The sequence below is a fragment of the Pan troglodytes genome, chromosome 8 (assembly GCF_028858775.2).
Source record: "Pan troglodytes isolate AG18354 chromosome 8, NHGRI_mPanTro3-v2.0_pri, whole genome shotgun sequence".
Lineage (NCBI taxonomy): Eukaryota > Metazoa > Chordata > Mammalia > Primates > Hominidae > Pan > Pan troglodytes.
In genome coordinates, this window is record NC_072406.2 from 20660732 (window position 1) to 20679942 (window position 19211).

At 43.6% G+C, this 19211-nt stretch overlaps 1 protein-coding gene across 2 annotated transcripts in view; it reads left to right on the top strand.

The window, feature by feature from the left end:
• Positions 1–10613: 10613 nt before the first annotated feature.
• TAF3 (TATA-box binding protein associated factor 3) overlaps positions 10614–19211 on the top strand; it is a 195750-nt gene continuing 187152 nt past the window's right edge. The window contains exons 1-2 of one of the 2 annotated variants that reach the window (XM_001157768.7): positions 10614–11010; positions 16439–16681. In XM_001157768.7, the coding sequence (XP_001157768.4) occupies positions 10614–11010; positions 16439–16681 (640 nt within the window). The remainder of the gene's footprint in view (positions 11011–16438; positions 16682–19211) is intronic. The other variant, XM_024346186.3, reaches the window with a different exon arrangement.

The following is a 19211-nucleotide window of genomic DNA, read 5'->3' on the forward strand; positions in this document are numbered from 1 at the left end:
TGCTACTATTAAAATTTTTTAGTAGAAGACAATTTAAGAGGCTCTTTTGATTTGATAGTGCTCCACTGACCTTAAAATGTCTAGCCTCTATGGGGACAACGTAGAGGGAAAGGGCTGCAGCCACAGCCTCAGCCCAGTTCTGTGCCTTATTACAGCCTTAAAGAACAGTCAACAAGACCAGGCACGGTGGCTCATGCCTGCAGTCCTAACACTTTGGGAGACTGAGACTCAAGGTGGATCACTGGAGGTCAGGAATTTGAGACTAGCCTGGCCAACATGGTGAAACCCTGTTTCTACTAAAAACAAAAAGAAAATACAAAAATGGTGCGCACTTGTAATCCCAGCTACTCAGGAGGCTGAGGCAGGAGAATCGGTTAAACCTGGGAGGCAGAGGTTGCAGTGAGCTGAGATCGCACCACTGTACTCCAGCCTGGGCAACAGAGTAAGACTCTGTTCCAAAAAAAAAAAAAAAAAATGCCACAGGAGGCATTTGCTTGGAATTCTGGATACAAAATTGCAAGCATATACTTACTCTAAATTATTTAAAACATCTTTTCTAAACACTGACAAAAGTACGATACTCACATTTAGATCACAATTAAGATTAGATGCCTGCGTTGACTCCACACTCTGAGTTGGCCATGCCAAAATTTCAGGCTTTTCCCTATTTGTTTAAAATTGAGAACTTAGTTTTTTGTTTTTTTTTAATTACAAAAGTAATATATAAATTCCAAAATACATAAAATTATAAACAATATAAAACCCATTCTTAACAAGCTCCTCTTTTAAAAACAAATGAATGCATGTATTTAGAATGGATTCTTTAAGTATTTACAGCTATATTCATGGTAATGAATAAAAAGGTTTAGTGAACTGACCAGAGCTTCAAAGTCATTTTCTAACTCCCCTCAAAGTTTTCAGGAGCCACTTCTGAAGGGGTTGGTGGCTGAGACTAGGAGAAAGAAACAGCTCACAACTGAGGAATCAGATGGAGGTGTAGTGTGAACCAGTACAAGATACCTTTTGGGAATGTTAGCAATGAACCACATGCCTCTGGAGGCTGTGTGTATGTGTGTGTGTGTGTGCACGCCACTATACCTGGCTAATTAAAAAAAAAATTTTTTTTTTAGAGATGGGGTCTTGCTATTTTGCCCAGTTTGGTCTTGAACTCCTGGGCTCAAGTGATCCTCCTTAGCCCTGCAAAGTGCTGGAATTACAGGTGTGAGCCACCATGCCCATCCTGTTTTGTATTTTGCTTCTAAGCTTGGCTTGGCCCACCTCCAGTTTCCAGGAGAGCAGAACACATTTGTGAGGGTGAATTGAGTGTCCTAGACACCATGGAAGGAGGAAAAGCAGGAATTTGAAATCAGTCAATGTAAGTAAGAATAATCTGTGTCTGAACTGGAATACTACCTCAGCCCTTAACAGCTGTGACCTTGGGCAAGTTACTTAATCTTTCAGTTTTATGATCTATAAGATGGAGATTAAAAGATTGTTAGGATTAAATGAGCTAATATTTTAAAATATCAAGAATCTGACAGGGAGTAAGTGCTATATTCTTGGTTAAATGTCTGCTCTATGTAAAATTAATCATCAGCTCCCTGTAGCCTTTAGTGATGCTCTTCTGTGTATTGGCACTCTGACTCTCTGAGGATACAATAACAAAACGCCTCCTTGCAGGAGCTTACAGTCTGGAGGGAACACAAGCAAATGACAGAATGTGGTAAGTTACAATTGGTGAGCCACAAGAGGGACACTGACTCAATTTGGGGACAGATGAAGGGGACTGAGAAGGCCATCCAGCTTGGAGGAAGGGAGGTCTAAACAGTCCTCAAGGACCAGTGACCAACAGTAGAAATTAAACTACTAGAGCTAACTGGTGGGGAGGGAAGGCATTTCAGGCCAAGGAAGCAGAAAAAGCAAAGACCAAAATCTGTTCAAATGCACATTCTGAAAACTGCTAATACAGAGAACGAGAAAGGCAAGATAAATCTGGAAAGGTGAGTGTACCATGCTGTGTGGTTTAGACATGTAGGAAGGAATCAAAGAGTAAGCTTGAAATTTTCCCCCAACTTCTGTCCTCTCCTTTTGCTAAGTGGCATAACACAGTGGAATTACAGTGATAAATGTCCACTGGTAAGGTTTATTACATAATTCAAACTGCTTTTTTTTTTGAGATGAGGTCTGGCTGTATCGCCCAGGCTGGAGTGCAGTGGCAGGATCTTGACTTACTGCAAACTTCACCTCCTGGGCTCAAGCCATCCTCCCACCTCAGCCTCCCAGGTAACTGGGACTACACCATGCCTGGCTGATTTTTGTATTTTTAGTAGAGACAGGGTTTTGCCATGTTGCCCAGGCTGGTCTCAAACCCCTGGCCTCAGTGATCTGCCTGGCTCGGCCTCCTGAAGTGCTGGGATTACAGGAGTGAGCCACTGCTCCTGGCTATCCTATTTTCTGCAAACACCTACACAGTACCTAAAGGGCTAGGTCTGTTAATTTTAATATTCTAGGATTGAGTTTCCATCATTACAACTGTTGTCTATAATGTGCCCTTTAGGAAACTGTTTCTCTGTGTGCTTTAATATGGAATAGTTGAAGCTTTCAGAAACTTTATTATCATTATTCAAAACTCTCTAAATGAAGCTTAAGAACTGTGCAGTCACTGAGCTCCTGGCACCAACTGAAGAAAAAGTGCTGCCGTTGGCTGAAGTTGGGCTCACTGGTCCTCAACTGTAACCCTCGTCAGCATTGACTGCTACGCCCCAGTACTCGCCTTTCCCACACTGCTCTTGGTTCTTTTCCTTGTCCACCAAGACAGAATGATAAGGATCAGGCCTCTTGGATGAGTCTGAGCTCTGATCTCAGGAAGAAATTTCATTCTACAGATCTCATGCCCCGCTAAGCTGTGTGCAGTCTCACTGCTAAAGAAGCAGCTGCTCTCCATTTCTGCCACTCCTGCTATTGAACAGGTTCCTGATTCCTGGCCTCCACTGTTCACTTCTAGTTACTCTCTTCAAAGAGTGGCTTCACTGAGACATCATCCACATGCCATGAAATTCACCCTTCTAAATTCTACCACTCAGTGGTTTTTCATATATTCAGAGTTGTGCTCTAATCCACTCTCTATATCATTGCAAGATGAATTGTGCTAAAAGGCATTATTGAAATATGACTAACTGCTAGGTACTATTTACTAGTGAATGAGACGAACACAGATCCTGCCTCTACCCCCGCAAAGTATACAGCAAAGAATAGAATGATTTTAGTTTCGGGCATCCCTCAAACATTAATTACATTTGAGTGATATATTGGACATCCAAGCAGACATTAGTCATTAGATGCAGTTAGCTACGCTAGTATAGCACTCAGGAACAATCCAAGATAAAGTGTTATATTAAGGAGTCATCTTTACACAGCTAATGATGAAACCCCTGAGGTGAATCCTATGAAAAGAGAACAAACACTGTAAAAGCAGACAAAAGCTGTCAGGCGTGGTGGCTCATGCCTGTAATCCCAGCAGTTTGGGAGGCCGAGGTGGGCAAATTGCTTGAGCCCAGCAGTTTGAGACTAGCCTTGGCCACATAGCAAAACCCATCTCTACAAAAAAGACAAAAATGAGCCAGGCATGTGACATGTGCCTGTGGTCCCAGCTACTCAGGAGCCTGAGGTAGAAAGATTGCTTGAACCTGGGAGGTCGAGGCTGCAGTGAGCTGTGACCAGGCATGATGGTGCATGCCTGTAATCCCAGCTTTTTGGGAGGCTGAGGCAGGAGAATCGCTTGAACCTGGGAGGCAGAGGTTGCAGTGAGCTGAGATCGTACTACTTCACTCCAGCTTGGGTGACAGAGCAAGACTCTGTCTCAACAAAACAAACAAACAAACAAAAAAAGTAATAAAAGGCAAAGACATTGCAGGATAAGTCAAATCTTTGATATTGAAGCCAGGTTTCTCACTTTGGGAGAGACAGGATATGCAAATAGGACATGGGAGGAGAAAAGGGATATGTAATTTTAGACTTGAATTAGAGGCATCTGTGTGTACTTTGCACTTCAAAAGTACACATATTGCTGGGTGCAGTGGGTCACGCCTGTAATCCCAGCACTTTAGGAGGCCGAGGTGGGCAGATCACCTGAGGTCAGGAGTTAGAGACCAGCCTGGCCAACATGGTGAAACCCCATCTGTACTAAAAACACAAAAAATTAGCCAGGCAAGGTCGTGTACCTGTAATCCCAGCTACTCGGGAGACTGAGGCAGGAGAATCGCTTGAACCCGGGAGGCAGAGGTTGCGGTGAGCCAAGACCAGCCATTGCACTCCAGCCTGGGTGACAGAGCGAGACTCCGTCTCAAAAAAAAAAAAGATACATATTTTTTAGTTCTTTCCACTACAAGGGCCCTGAAGCAATGATTTCCCTGTAGTAATGAAGGTCAGCTAGCACACGTCTGGGTTCTAAATAATATTCCTTTCTAAGAAGAACCAGGGCTCCTCAGAGAGATGTCTACTTCCAAGCTTAGAGCAAGGGAAGCACAAGGTGAGCCTGGAAAATCTACTGGCACCAAATAGCAAGTCCTCCATGAATGATGGTGACACAGTACAAGAATACAGTGGCCGGCTGGAAAGGGCTCCCACTGGCCAAATACGGGACAATTTAAGCAGCAAGAGAATCACGAAGGTAATGGATCATGACACATCAGCTAAAGAAAAGAATCCGTGCTGGGTGCAGTGGCTCATGCCTTGTAATCCCAAAACTTTGAGAGGCCAAGGCAGGTGGGAGTTACAGACCAGCCTGGCCAACATGGTGAAACCCCATCTCTACTAAAAAGACAAAAATTAGCCAGGTGTGGTGGTGCACGCCTATAATCCCAGCTACTTGGGAGGCTGAGACAGGAGAATCGCTTGAACCCGAGAGGCGGAGGTTGCAGTGAGCCAAGATCTCGCCATTGCACTCCAGCCTGGGCAACAAGAGCAAAATTCCATCTCAAAAAATAAATAAATAAATAAATAAAATTTAAAGCCATAAAAGGCATTTGGGGACGATGGGAAAATCTGAACACGCACTTTATTTTGTGGGATATTATTGTGTCAATCTTAGTTTGCTGAGTGTGATCATGGTATCATGGGGAGGTGGGAGCTGTGATGCACCATCCAGATCCCCCTTCAGAAGGACCTTCCACTGGGAATGGTGGAAGCACACAGCCCCCAGCTGCCAACCCTCCTTGGAATTGCCTCAGCTGGTGATCACCTTGCCCAAGGTCATGGCCCCCTCCGGAAGCACCTACATCCAGTGTCTGATCAGTATGAGAGTATAAAGACCCCCTGCCTGGCTCAGGACACTGCAAAGGGCCATTCCAGCCTTACAGCTCTGTGGGCTTGACTGAGGCCTTTGTGAGCTGGAGCCCAATGTCTCCCTATCCCAGTTCTGCTCTCTCCCCTTTCCCGTCCCCCCCTTTCCCATCCCCCCCTTCCCATCCCCCTTCCTCTCCCTTCCACCTTTCCTCCTCAACCTCTCCCCATCCCTTCCCCTCCCCAAGCCCCTCCCTTCTCAACACTGCCCTTCCCTAGTCCTGCTTCCTGCCTGCCCTCCTCTTCTCTCTGCCAGGCGGTGACCCCAAGAGCCCTCCCCTGAGGTTAATCTTCATCTCAGAGACAGCCTCCTGGGGAGTCCAGCTTGGGACATTTGGTGCCGGAGAGGTCTGAGAGAGCAGATGCAAGATGGGATTTTGGAGCTGGATTCCCCCACTGGCTGGCGGTGAGGACTTCAGTATGGGTGGTGGATGGAGCACAGAGGTGCTACCTGACACAAGGCAGCAGTTCCTGAATATGCAAGTCTTAAAACTTCCACCAGGGGTGAACAGGGTGGTAAAACAGTGGAAGCAAGCTGGGACAATGTATGAATGTACCAGATATTTGAGAAATATGGAGCTCATGGGACCCCAAAAATCATAGAAACCAGGTGGCAATACTTAACTATTTAGCAGTCTGAAGCCAAGTGAATGCAATTATGCGCGAGAGCAATCAGAGGGGTGTGGGCTAACCTGGTGAGTTACAGGGATGGTTCATAGAATAAGGGGTCCCTGGGCGAAATGGATGGACGCCAACACGTGGGCTACTCAATCTGGTCCATCAAAATAATTCAAGGATGGGTAGTCGGGGGTGAGGGCAGATACTCCCATAACCAGTCATGATTCCATGCCCCGTTCCTGGATCCAAGCCAGCTTTCAGACTGAAACCCTATTGACTGAAGAAGAGGCTGAGTCTTCAGGAAGAAGAATGCTGCAGCACCAAACGGCGAAGGTAATGATCCCCCCACTCCTTTTGCAAAAGAAACTACGGCCATTACTCAGGTAACGGTCCACTGGGGAAAAGGAAACCCACACATTTTGAGGAAGCTGAGAATGAAACCAGGAGACGCGGAGTCATCACGAGTCCCTTGTCAGAGTGGGGGCATCTGAGGCCAAGTGGCACCTGGAGTCTTGGCCCAGGCTCAGCTCACACTTAGACCTACTCAGTGGCCAATTCCCTGATTCCTGAATGTGTCACTGGAACAGACATACTGGGATGTTGGCACAACCCCTACGCTGGTTCTTTGGCCCATAGGTAAGAACTTTGGGCATGGGAGGGTTGAGGAGATGACTTTGAAACTGCCCCTGCAGCTGGGGCAGGGTGGGCAGAAATCATGACCTAAAGGATGCTGAGGCTGTGGGTCACTATATTTTCATTTCATCTGACAGTCTGGCTCCTGCAAATATGAGATGCATCTTGAAGGGTGAGAGTGAACTGTTGTAAACTTAGCCAAGTAGTAACCCTGGTTGCAGTTGCTGTGCCAGATGTGGTGTCTTTGCTAGAACAGATAAACATTGTCTCAAGCATATGGCATGCGGTCATTGGCTGGTGAAAGTTGTCTTTTCCATCCCAAACAGAAAGGATCAGAAATAGTTTCTATTCAGTTGGAACAGACAACAGTATACATTTTCGTCTTGTCCTAGAGCTATGTTAATTCTCTCACCCTGTGTCATCATACACAGACGATCCCCAACTTAACGATGGTTTAATTTATGATTTTCAACTTTGCGATGGTACAAATGGAATATGCATTCAGTAGAAACCACACTTTGAATTTTGATCTTTTCTCAGGCTAGCAATATGTGGTACCATGCTCTCTCATGATGCCGGACAGAGGCTGTGAGCCACAATTCCTAGTCAGCCATGTGATAATGAGGGTAAACATTCATTGTGATAAGAAATAGATATATACTCTGGGTATGGATTTGCCTTTCCTGCTCATCTTGTTTGAGCCACTGGGTTCCCATATTACGCTATGTCAGCCTAAGGGGCCCATTTTACAATAAAGGAGATGTGGGAGTGGGCACAAGGCTATGAAACCCACGGGTCATATCACACACCACACCACTCAGAAGCTGTCAGCCTGGCAGAGCAATGGAATAGCCTTTTTTAGGCACAATGAAAGCACCAGCACACAGGCAATACCTTCTGAGGATGGGCCTGATCCCCTAGGCTGCTGTGCACTCTTTAAGCCAACAACCTTTTTTCTTTTTGTAGAGACAGGGTCTCACTGTTGCCCAGGCTGGAGTGCAGTGACTCGATCATAGCTCGCCGTAGCCTCAAACTCCTGGGCTCAAGTTATCTTCTGGCCTCTGCCTCCTGAGTAGCTGGGGCTAATTTCTTTATATATATATATATATATATATATATATATATATATATATATATATGTATTTTTTTTTTTTTTTTGTAGAGATGGGGGTTTCACTATGCTGCTAGGGCTTGTCTTGAACTCCTGGCCTCAAGCCATCTACCTGCCTTGGCTTCTCAAAGTATTGAGATTACAGGCATGAGCCACTGTGCCCCACCAAGTCAATGACTTCTGTGATGCTGGGTTCCCAATAAGTAGATGACACAGGGTGGAGACTGGGGTTTCTCCACTTACATCACTCCCAGGGACCCACCTGGGAAATTGTTCTTCCTGTCCTGCCACTCTGGGTTCTCCAGGTTTACAGATCCCATTTCCAAAAGGGGGAATGCTTTCACCAGAGGACCTAGCAGGAGCCCCACTGAAACATTAGCTACAGTTGCTGCCTGGACACTTCCACTGAGACTGCAGCTAAGAGAGGAGTCATCTTTAGGAGGGGGATGGGCTCCTATTACAGAGTGGGAGGCAAGGTGGAGTGTTTGGTTTCCACATGGTCTGTTTGGGTGCCTCTTGCCCAATTTTGGGTATTCTCTTCCCCGATTCTGGTGGTACAAGGACGAGTTCAGCAGCCACTGTCTGAAAAGGGCCTGGAAACCAGGGGCTCAGACCTGCACATGAGGGTCTGCATCATGCCACCAAGTAAGCTACTGAGACCAGAAGTGAGAGAAATGTAGGCCTGAGGAGGAGAATACTGAGTATCAGCTGAGGCCTGGCTGCAGCAGTCGGGGCTCTAATTTGTCTCCTGAGCTTCCTCTTTAATGTTTTCCCCAGGGAAAGGGCCCCTCCAGAATCCTGGAGGAGCTGGTCCTCAAACCAAGAAGTGTCTCTGAGGGTAAAATAGATGAACTGTGATGAATGCTCTAATCCACTGCTCAGAGCCCCCTCAGGACTGAAGGACTTCAGCTGTCCTTGGAATTGAATGGACTCAGCTGCAGTGTTCCTTTGCCTGAGAGCACACACCCTTTCCCAGGTAGCCCTCATGCAGTGACCTGTTCCTATGGGAATATAAAGGTCCAGCCTTCTTGTTTGGATTCAGGGAAGCCCTGAAGGGCCACTCCAGCTTCTGCACACTACGGCATTGGCTTGGCTGAGGCTTTCCTTGCCAAGGAATTCACTGCACCCTGGCTTTCACTCCTTCCCCCAAGTCCCAGGAGGATTCCTCAATGAACTTTCTGCAGGCTCATCTCTATTTCAGAGTTGACTTCCTGGGGAACCAAGCCTGTGACATATGGTCTTGTGTATAGTTATGTGGGGGAATATTCTTGTTTTGGGGTGATACATGTCGAGGTGTGGTGGGGTTAAGTGTCATGAAGTTTGCAGCTTATTTTCAAACTGCTGGAAAAAAAATACCTGCGTGCATATATAAATACAAAAGATACAGTAAATAGGCAAAATGTTAACAATCGGTGAATCTAGTTGAAGTGTACACTTGAGTCTATGATTTTGTTTCAACTTTTCTGTAGGTTTGAAATTTTCCGAAATAAAATCCCCTCCCCTATACACAGAAAGGCAAATGAAGAGGAACAAACACCCAGGGTGGCGGCGGTAGCGGGACAGATTTGTGAAATCCAAGGCGCAAGAGAGTTTCAATGTTACAGAAGCGTTCAACATTATCAAATAGCTACAAAATAATCAAGTAAGGCTAGGACTGAAAAATGTCTCATAGATTTAGCAACACAATGTTCCTGATAACTTGGGGACAGAGTATCCATGGAGTAAATGCAGGCACCTTGCCCTTTAGTACCTTGCTTCTCTGCAGATCATCGTTTAGCTGAAGAACCATAATTTCAGTTCTATTATTGAGTTTCCCAGACTTTGAAAAATGTGAATATCATGTTCAAAGTTCTGGAATAGTCCCTGTGGGAGGAATATAGAGCCACTCATAAACTCTCAATTTATTGGAGGAGCACATAAACTAAATACACTGTGATAGGTACAGAAGGGCATATTTAAGAAACCGCATAGTTCAGCCACTACAATCGGGCGACCTGCAGGCTGAATCTAGACTAACCGTGGGATCAGTTTGGCTTTTGAGATGTGTTCCCAATTCTGTATTTAAAAATCAAGATATTTATCCCTAAATCCGATTTCTGGCAATACTTGGATGGAGCTGGGAGAAGGCTCTGGGGTAGGCAACCGTTCCCAGGACACTTGGCCTGCGACACCGGTTTAAGGCTCTGGTTTGGCCTCTGTAGGCAGCCGAGGTCCCCATCGCCCGATAGATCACAGCCGCTATGCTCAAATCGCACACTACAGCCCACAGGCAGCTTACCTGTTTTTTTTTAAAAAAAAAAAAAAAAAAAGTTTTATTGGAACCAGGGCTGGGATTAGAATGACATGAGTGAGTCAGGAGTTTATGGCATGGATTTGGATTTTCTTAAAAAACTGTTAAAATATTATCGATCTTGATGACTGAGTTTTTTGAGGCCCCCATTAATTTGGCACAGAGTCCTCCTCCTAGTTCCTGCCCTATTGCGAAGGGCTTTGAAGGGCATGCGGAACAGCTTGGACTTTATTTAATCCTTGCAGTGGCAAGCAGCTCAATACACAGATTTTTAGCAGAGGCAACACCAGCGCAGGTCTGCGTTTGGCGAGCTCCGTAAGTTCCCACGCCCCAAACTTCTCTCCAGCACATAACCCTCTAATATGACTAACGTTATTAGTGCTAACTCTCTAACCTGTCAATGTCGTATCCCAGATCCCTCGTTTGCCTCTAAAACACTGGCGTTTTCGTCACCGCTGTCCCCCAGGTGAGCGCCCCAGCACCTGCCGCCCTGGGCGCCTCCTCCACCTGCGCGCCCCACGCCCGCTTCCGGCCGGCTTCCAGGCCTCAGAGGCGATCCTGAGGAATCGTTCCGCTCCCAAGGGGCGGAGCTTTCTCATCGCCGCGCTCGGCATTCGGCTCATGCTGCCTCGCCCCGGCGGCCGTCCAGCGGGAGGCGGAGCGAGTCCAAAATGGCGGCTCTCAGGCTGGCGCGCTCCGTGCTGCTGGGGCTTTGAGGTGGTCGCCGGGGGTCCGGGGGACCATTTCCCCGCCGCGGAAGCCCTAGAGGATGAATCGGGGACCCTGCTAAGGTCTGGCGGCGGGGCTGGAGAGCAGTGGCAGCAAGGGCTGCGGTGGCGTCCACGCAGCGGGATGTGCGAGAGTTACTCCAGGTCGTTGTTGAGGGTCTCGGTGGCGCAGATCTGCCAGGCGCTGGGCTGGGACTCGGTGCAGCTCAGCGCCTGCCACCTCCTCACGGACGTGCTGCAGCGCTATCTGCAGCAGCTGGGCCGGGGCTGCCATCGGTACTCTGAGCTCTGTGAGTACCGGGCTGGGTGCGGGAGGGCTGCCCCGGCAAGTCAAGGGTGACACCTTCGCTCTCCCAGTCCCTCCGCGTCCCCGGGGTGTGCATCCCGCACCCCGCCTCGAGATCTGCTGTCTCCTCGGCCTCCCACGTCCCTGGGCTTCCACTGCCCCTCCAAACTCTAGTCATCCTTCGGGTGCCTCTTCCTTATCCGCTAACTTCCCGCCACCAGCCCGGGAGCCGGGTCTTCGCTCCCAGCTCCACACCCTCCTACCGCTCCTCCGCTCTGAAATGTGTCTGGATCTCTCTCATTGTCTCCTGTTTGCTGCGGGTAGATCCACCCCCAGCGTGCCCTACACCCTCTTTTACCTCGGTCCTTTTTCTCCCTTGCCCGCAAACTACTACAACTAGTTGTCACAGGCGCTCCGTCTACCGGCCGTTTCTTACAAGACTGGCCATTCCTGGGCTCCTAACTACATAGACTCGTTGACAGCTTTGCTCCGTTAGGGACACTGCCTCGTCTTTCTGTATCTGTTCGTTTCGTGAACGACATCTCCATTTACTGTTTTTCCAAGGCTGACTTTGTCAGTTTCGGTGATTAGATGTACTTTCACTTACGTCTCCGTTACCAGTGAGATGTCAGTGGCTATCAAAGTAGGATAGAGGGACCGTGGGCAGTTGACAAGATTCTCCAGGTAATCTGGGCTACAGTACTTATGGGTTTTAAGTGAATGTCTGGTAATATCTATAGCTAGTGGTATTTAATAATTTAATGGAAGGAATGGAATATTTTAATAGAAGCTCCACATTATCTTGTTGATGTGAAGCATTGTATGTGTGTTTGTTGAGGAGAGGAAACTACCATTCATTTTAGTTTCAAGTCATGATGTTTAAGGTGGTGAGCTGGAGAACTGAATGAAGTGTTTCATAGGATATTTTGTTTTGTTAAAGTGGTTCCTATACTGGAAAATCGAGACTCACAGACACACGCTGTATTTCTTAGGCCCCAAGTTTCGTTCCCGCTTCCACAGGGCTGCCAAAATAATCTGTCCATAGCACAGATCTGATGCTGTCATTATTCTTAAAAACATTTTAACTATACTTCGTTGGTTACAGGCTAAACATCGAAACTCTTAGCAGTACACAGTTCCCTTTGTGAGCTAGCATTTTGCTTATCTTTTGCCAGCCTGCCATGCTAATCTGCGACCACGCTGAGCTACCTGCCTTTTCCAAAATGTTTTAAGCTGTCCATTCCTACATGCGTGCTGTTTCTTACCTAGAGTGTCCTTTGCCCATGGCCCACCAATAGTATTACTTTTATTTTGAGATGCACTTATCACTTGCTCTAGGGAACTCATGTTATCTGCTTTCATAATTCTGTGCATATTTCTTTTATATGATTTGTCATCTTGTTTTGTAATCACCTGTGTATGTCTCTTTCCCCTCTCCAGGAGAAAATTGATTGTATTCTGTAACCTGTAGGGCCGTTATATAATAGGCACCTGAGAAATATTTGTTGAATAAATGAACGAACTGATAAACCACTACCCTAAAAGCCACTTATTGACTTTACATATTGAGTTCCAAAAATGTATATGTTTTGAATGCTTGATTTCACTGATACTTCTATTACTCTTCTTCTTTTGAGACAGGGTCTCACTCTGTCGCCGAGCGTGGAGTGCAGTGGTGCGATCTTAGCTCTCTATAGCCTCGAACTTCAGAGCTCAAGTGATCCTCCTGCCTCAGCCTTCCAAGTAGCTGGGACTACAGGGATACGCCACCATGCCTGGCTAATCTTTTTATTTTTTGTAGAGATGTGGTCTGGTTATATTGCTCAGGCTGGTGTCAAACTCCTGGGCTCAAGTGATCCTCCTGCCTCAGCATTTCAAAGTGCTGGGATTACAGGCATGAGCCACCATGCCCAGCTCACTGATACATCTGAATGTGGAACCACAAAGTAATATGCGTGCATTTTTATCTTGAAAGTACATCACCAGCTGACTACTCTTCTGGCTTTTGTTTCTTTTTCCTCTGGCCTCTGCTGCAGTGGTCCTTGAGTATACTGTTACTGATAGGCTAGGCTAGGCATAGTCCAGAGTATGTTTGCTACCATGTATCTTTAGATATTCAAAATGTCTCCTGAATACATAGTTACCTTTACTGCCATTTATACAAAACAGAAGGGAGCTGGCACTCTATGTGACTAGGTATTCCAAAGTCATCCAGGGGTCACTGCAGCTCTTCAGTGTAAACCTTGTTCCTAATTACCAAGTTTCCGTAGCCAGTTTCTTGGTTTCAGTGAGAATGAGATTGTCAGGTTCATTATTCCCACGTAATTTGGTGACTTTTTTTTAAATGCTAATTTTGGTATACTTATTAGATATTTTTAGATTCTTTTTTCTATACCAGCCTTATTCTAAAATCAAATTCTGTAGCTCCAGGTTACCACTATGGAATCTTGTATTCCACTCCTTTAAATCCTTTCTGTTGTTTTAACAAACACTTACTGAGCATCACTTATGAACCAACCCCTGTACTAGGCATTGGAGACATAAAATTACTAAGATACAATCCCTGACCATAAGGTGTGTTCAAGAGTTCCAGAATGTCAGGAAACAACAAACTGATGGTGTTTGTTTCTTCTAAAAGAAATGTTCTCAAGTTAAAGCAAGTATTAGAAGTTACCATTAATTCAAATAATGAACAAATAATGAACTTAAGAATTGCCTTAGGGTAACAATGTCTCCAAGCATTCAAGGGCAGATGTCTCTGTCGGTGTCACATTATATGTTAAATATGTTGGCATGTACTGAAAGCAGGTGCTAAATCTTTCAGACTGACTCTTCAACACTAGTACTGTAATATTTTTTTGCATGGTACAGGGAGTAAATGTAAAAGGGATAAGAGGAGAGATGGCTGTAGGCTATAGATTCTGGGGTAGGATTACTTCACAGAAAAGATAAGATTTGAGTTGAGCTATGAAGTATGGATGTATAAAGGTATAGAGTATTCCAGCTTAGAGAATCACATAAACTAAGCTGTCCAGGTGAGATTAAGCATAATAAAAGTACCAGTAAGGTGTTCAGCTCCCTATGCAGCTAGTTCATTCCAAGGGTGTCTGAGGAAAATGTTCAACAGAGTGAGATCAGGTTATGGAAGGACTTGAAAGCTAGACAAAAGAATTAAAACATGTAGTAGAAAACATTGCATACTCCTAAGTAGGGGAATAGTATGATTAAAGTGGTATTTTAAGAAAATTGTACTGACAGTGATGTGCATAAGAGATTGAAGTGGGCAGAACTTGAGACTATACTGAGACAGTGACAGTAAGAATAGAGAGAAAGGAAAAAAATCTGAAACCATGGTTAAAAAAAAAAAAAAAAAGGTGGCCGAAGGGGACGGGGACAGGGTTAGAAACTACCAGGTTTTGGTTTGAGGCTGCAAAGCATATGGAGGAATTTAAGATTATTATATTTTTTAGACTGAGAGAGTAATAATAGCTTTAATAGGAATAGAAGAGTTGAAATGCCTGTTTACCTTCAGTAAGAAGAAGAGTATTCGTTTTATTTATTTTCTTTTTTTAATGCATCACAGAAGTAACCCATACTTATAGAAAAAAAAAATCAAAGACTGCAGAAGTATGTGGAGTTAGAAGTCAGTCTCCTGCTTCCACCACAGCCCTCGCCTCTACTGCAGCTTCCATCCCCTCAAACTGTTAACCATTGGCTGAATATCCTTCCAGAGGTTTCTGTATGCATTACTACACATGCGTCCAATTCTAGCAATATTTGGATTCTTTTTCATTTTACAGTGTGATTTAATTTCAGACATACTGAGTTTGAAGTGATCAAATTTCAGGATTTCAGTTAAAAAGTCAGGATTTCAGTTAAATCCTTTAGGCTATTGAAAATCAGAAAATGGAATTTTCATAGACATTTTTAAAGATGTAGAGACCTTAAGCTCTGCTAAGAATAGGCATAAGAAAAACTTGCTTTTGTAAAGAAAAAAATCTCTATATCTAACTTTTTATCTCTGTTTTATGTGGTGTTTTCTAATTAGATTTGAAAATTTATAGATAAATTATCTTTATGGCTAGGCATGTTGGTGGTGCACTGGTAGTCCCAGCTACTCGGAAGGCGAAGGTAGGAGGATGGCTTGAGCCTGGGAAGGTAAGGTTGCAGTGAGCCATGATTGCCCTTCTGCACTCCAGCCTGGGCAGCAGAGTGAGACCCTGTCTCAAAAAACAAACAAAAACCAAACTTTTATGATCTAAGCCTTCTTTGTAAATATTCTTAGATTTTAAAAATTGATTTAATGGTATAATTCATTCAATAGGTATTTATTGAGTGCCAGCTATGTGCCAGCCACTGTTTAAGATTCTGCAGATGCATCAGGGAACAACAGAGGAAATGTAACCAACATTGACTTTGTCAGCACAGCACACTACTTATTTGATGATTAAAAAAAAAAAAGGCCAGGCACATTGGCTCATGCCTGTTATCCCACCACTTTGGGAGGCAGAGGCAGGAGGATTGATTGAGGCCAGGAGTTCAAAACCAGCCTGAGCAACATAGCAAGAACTCATCTCTACAAAATTAAAAAAAAAAAAAATTACCCAGGCATGGTGGCATGTGCTTATAGTCCCAGCTACTCAGGAGACTGAGAGGGGAAGATCGCTTGAGCCTAGAAGTTTGAGGCAGCAAGGAGCTGTGATCATACCACTGCACTTCAGCCTGGGCAACAAGCAAGATGCCATCTCTTTTTTTTTTTTTTTCTGAGATGGAGTCTTGCTCTGTTGCCCAGGCTAGTGTGTAGTGGCGCGATCTCGGCTCACTGCAACCTCCGCCTCCTGGGTTCGAGCAGTTCTCCTGCCTCAGTCCCCTGAGTAGCTGGGATTACAGGCCTGTGCCACCACGCCCGGCTAATTTTTGTATTGTTAGTAGAGACGGGGTTTCACCGTGTTGACCAGGTTGGTCTCGAACCCTTGACCTTGTGATCCGCCCACCTCGGCCTCTCAGTGCTGGGATTACAGGCGTGAGCCATCGCGCCCAGCCAAGATGCCATCTCTTAAAAAAAAAAAAAAAAAGACAAAACACTATTTTATTATTATTATTTTTGGGGCATTTTCTGTGTGTCAGGTGCTGTTCCAGATGCTTTTGATCATCTGTAAACTACTTTGAAATTTGTTCTATAATAGCTAATCATGAGTGTGATTTTTCTGTGGTGTTCTGGCTAGTTGTCTGATTATATTTAAACTTGACTTTAATAATCAGCTTAAACATGATTCTGTGATACTCTTTAAAATCTATTAAATTCTTTCCAATAACTAGGTTAAAATGTTTGATTCTGAGCTGCATATTTACTTACTACTTTTTCTTAATATTTAAAAATATATTCGTGGGATTTCTTCAAATAATTTGATTTGCTTTTGACTTTGTTTCAGATGGCCGGACAGACCCAATTTTGGATGATGTTGGTGAAGCTTTCCAGCTGATGGGGGTTAGTCTACATGAACTAGAAGACTATATTCACAACATTGAGCCTGTCACCTTCCCACACCAAATTCCATCATTTCCTGTTAGCAAGAACAATGTACTTCAGTTTCCTCAACCTGGAAGTAAAGATGCAGAGGAAAGAAAAGAATACATTCCTGATTACCTGCCACCCATTGTGTCTTCTCAAGAAGGTTTGTGAGTGTTTCTTCTTCATATGTTAGTGACTATTTTAATGGATTTTTAATCCTCTTAGCTTTCCATGCTATGTCAACTTTATAAATTCTGGAAACACAATAGAAACATTTACTGTTACTTACAAATTATTCTAACCCTTAAACCAACAAACTTGCAACTGACATTACCAAGCCGAGTCATGGTGTAATCAAGGTTATGTCTGAAGCATTTATCTCCTTTGTAAAGTTCAAGTAGAGGAAAACAGTGAAGCCAAAGAGAAGCCTTTCAACAGCCCTATTATATGAGAATGGGATATTAGGTAAATTAGAAAACATTTGAAACAAAAAGAAAAATTGGGGTAGCTCTTTTCCTCCTCGCTTATTATTCAGGCCATGAGTTGAATGCCATGGCTTTATACTGGAAACAGTGAGTGAATCGTGAGTATTCAGTGACATTGTGTAGACTTCTGTTTTTTATCATGAGGAGCAATGTTTATTGTTTGATCATATAGAACTTTTGATTATAAAATGATAGCTAATCAGGTACAATGGTCAGTCCCATTGCAGAGTTCCCTTTTTGCCTGCATAATTTTAGATGTTGATCACTAAGTTCACTAAGATTCTAAGGAGATATTTAAGTAATTTGTGGTCTCTAACACAAGTACACGATATTTTTTCTTGTAAGAGTTGGAAAAGTTGCAATAAGTTCTTTCATTTTGTAAAAAATTCTAAAACCTGTATACTTCAGGACAATGCAAATGATGCCAGCAATTACTTTTACTTATGATTTTCTATTGTAAAATATACATAACATAAATGGACCATTGTAAAGATGTGCAGTTCTGTGGCATTAAGTATACATTGTTATTCAACCATCATCCCCATCCTTCTCCAGAACTTTTGTTCCCTCCCAAATTGAAACACTGTTCCCATTAAACATAACTCCCCATTCTCTACCACTTCCAGCCCCTGGCAACCACCATTCCTTTTTTTGTCTCTCTGAATTTGTCTATTCTAGGTACCTTTTATAAATGGACTTGTACAGTGTTTGTCTTTTTATGACTGGCTTACTTCACTTAGTATGATGTCTTCAGGGTTCATTCATGTTGTAGCCTGTGTCGGGATTTCGTTGTGTGTTTCGTTGTGTGTTTAAGGCAGAATAATATATGTACATTCCACATTTGTTTATCCATTCACTCACTGATGGACATTTGGGTTGTTTCAACCTTTTGGCTCTTGTGATTAATGCTGCTATGAACATCGATGTGCAAATCTCTGTTCAAATTCTTGCTTTCAAGTGTTTTTTTTTGGGTCTGTACCTCGAAGTAGAATTGCTGGATCATATAGTAATTGTCTATTTAATTTTTGAGGAAGCACCACACTATTTAAGTTTTCCACAGTGGCTGTACCATCTAAGCTTCCTATCAGCAGTGCCCAAGGGTTCCAATTTCTTGCAATTCATTTCTTAGAATTGGTTCTACTTTAATAGCATTTTGAAGTGTTACCTATTTGTCTCAGGAACTATGTTTAAATTTGGCATAAGTTGTTTTACAGTCTGTGTGTCAGGGTTGCCTCATCTGAAAAACTGGACAGCTACTGGACCTAAGTGGTAGGGATTTGTTGTGAATTGGTGGCTCATCATTTAGGCGCTCTGGATCTTAGCTGCAGTGGGTTCTACTGAATGATACTAACACACCGACAGCCCAGAACCAAAACTAGGACTTTGATCATAATCTACACTTAACTATTTGGTCCTTCTTGTCTTATTTTTATAGCATGCAAATATTCCATAATAAAATTCTCTTAAAGTGCTATGGTTATCATATTTAAATACTAGCAAGGAAATGTAACTAAGATAACAGGTTTAGATTAGGTAGTGAAGAAGTATGAAAAACAATTTAGTGTTTTTTTTGTTTTGTTTTGTGTTGTTTTGATACTGACTTCTGGCTGAAATTACTATATTACTATAGATTTTTGGGTTTCTTTTCTGGGTTATTTGAAGCAAAAAAAGAATCTCATTTAGTTTTATGCAAACAATATAAATTATAAACATTTTAAAAGGAAAATAACATAAATCTTGAGAACACTACTTTTCACTTTTTATCTAACATGTGGATTAAGAAGGAAAAATATTGCTGATTTGTAATATATGCATATGGTTTATAAGGATGCAGTAAGTGGTAGGCAGTACAGTAAGATGCTTGTCAAAACGTTCTCCTCTTCATAAGAAAAGGATATAAAATGCAATTCTTTGGTTACCATTTAAAAATATAACCATACAAGACCATTTCTTGTCATTTACAATCTGAAATATTTTTTTTTCCATGGGTACAGCATGTTAGAAAGTTCCTGGTATTCTGATTAGTGGTGCAAAGTGAGGTACAGAGGTGAACCCCTTTGATAATGATGCTGTTCACCATGCTCTTTATTTTCCTTTTATTTCCTTAAGAGCCACAGACAGGCTAGACTTTGGTCTTAAAATATTATTAGCAAGGTCCTTCCATGGGGTTCCCTCTTATCAGCCACTCAGCTTGGTTCATGTCAAAAA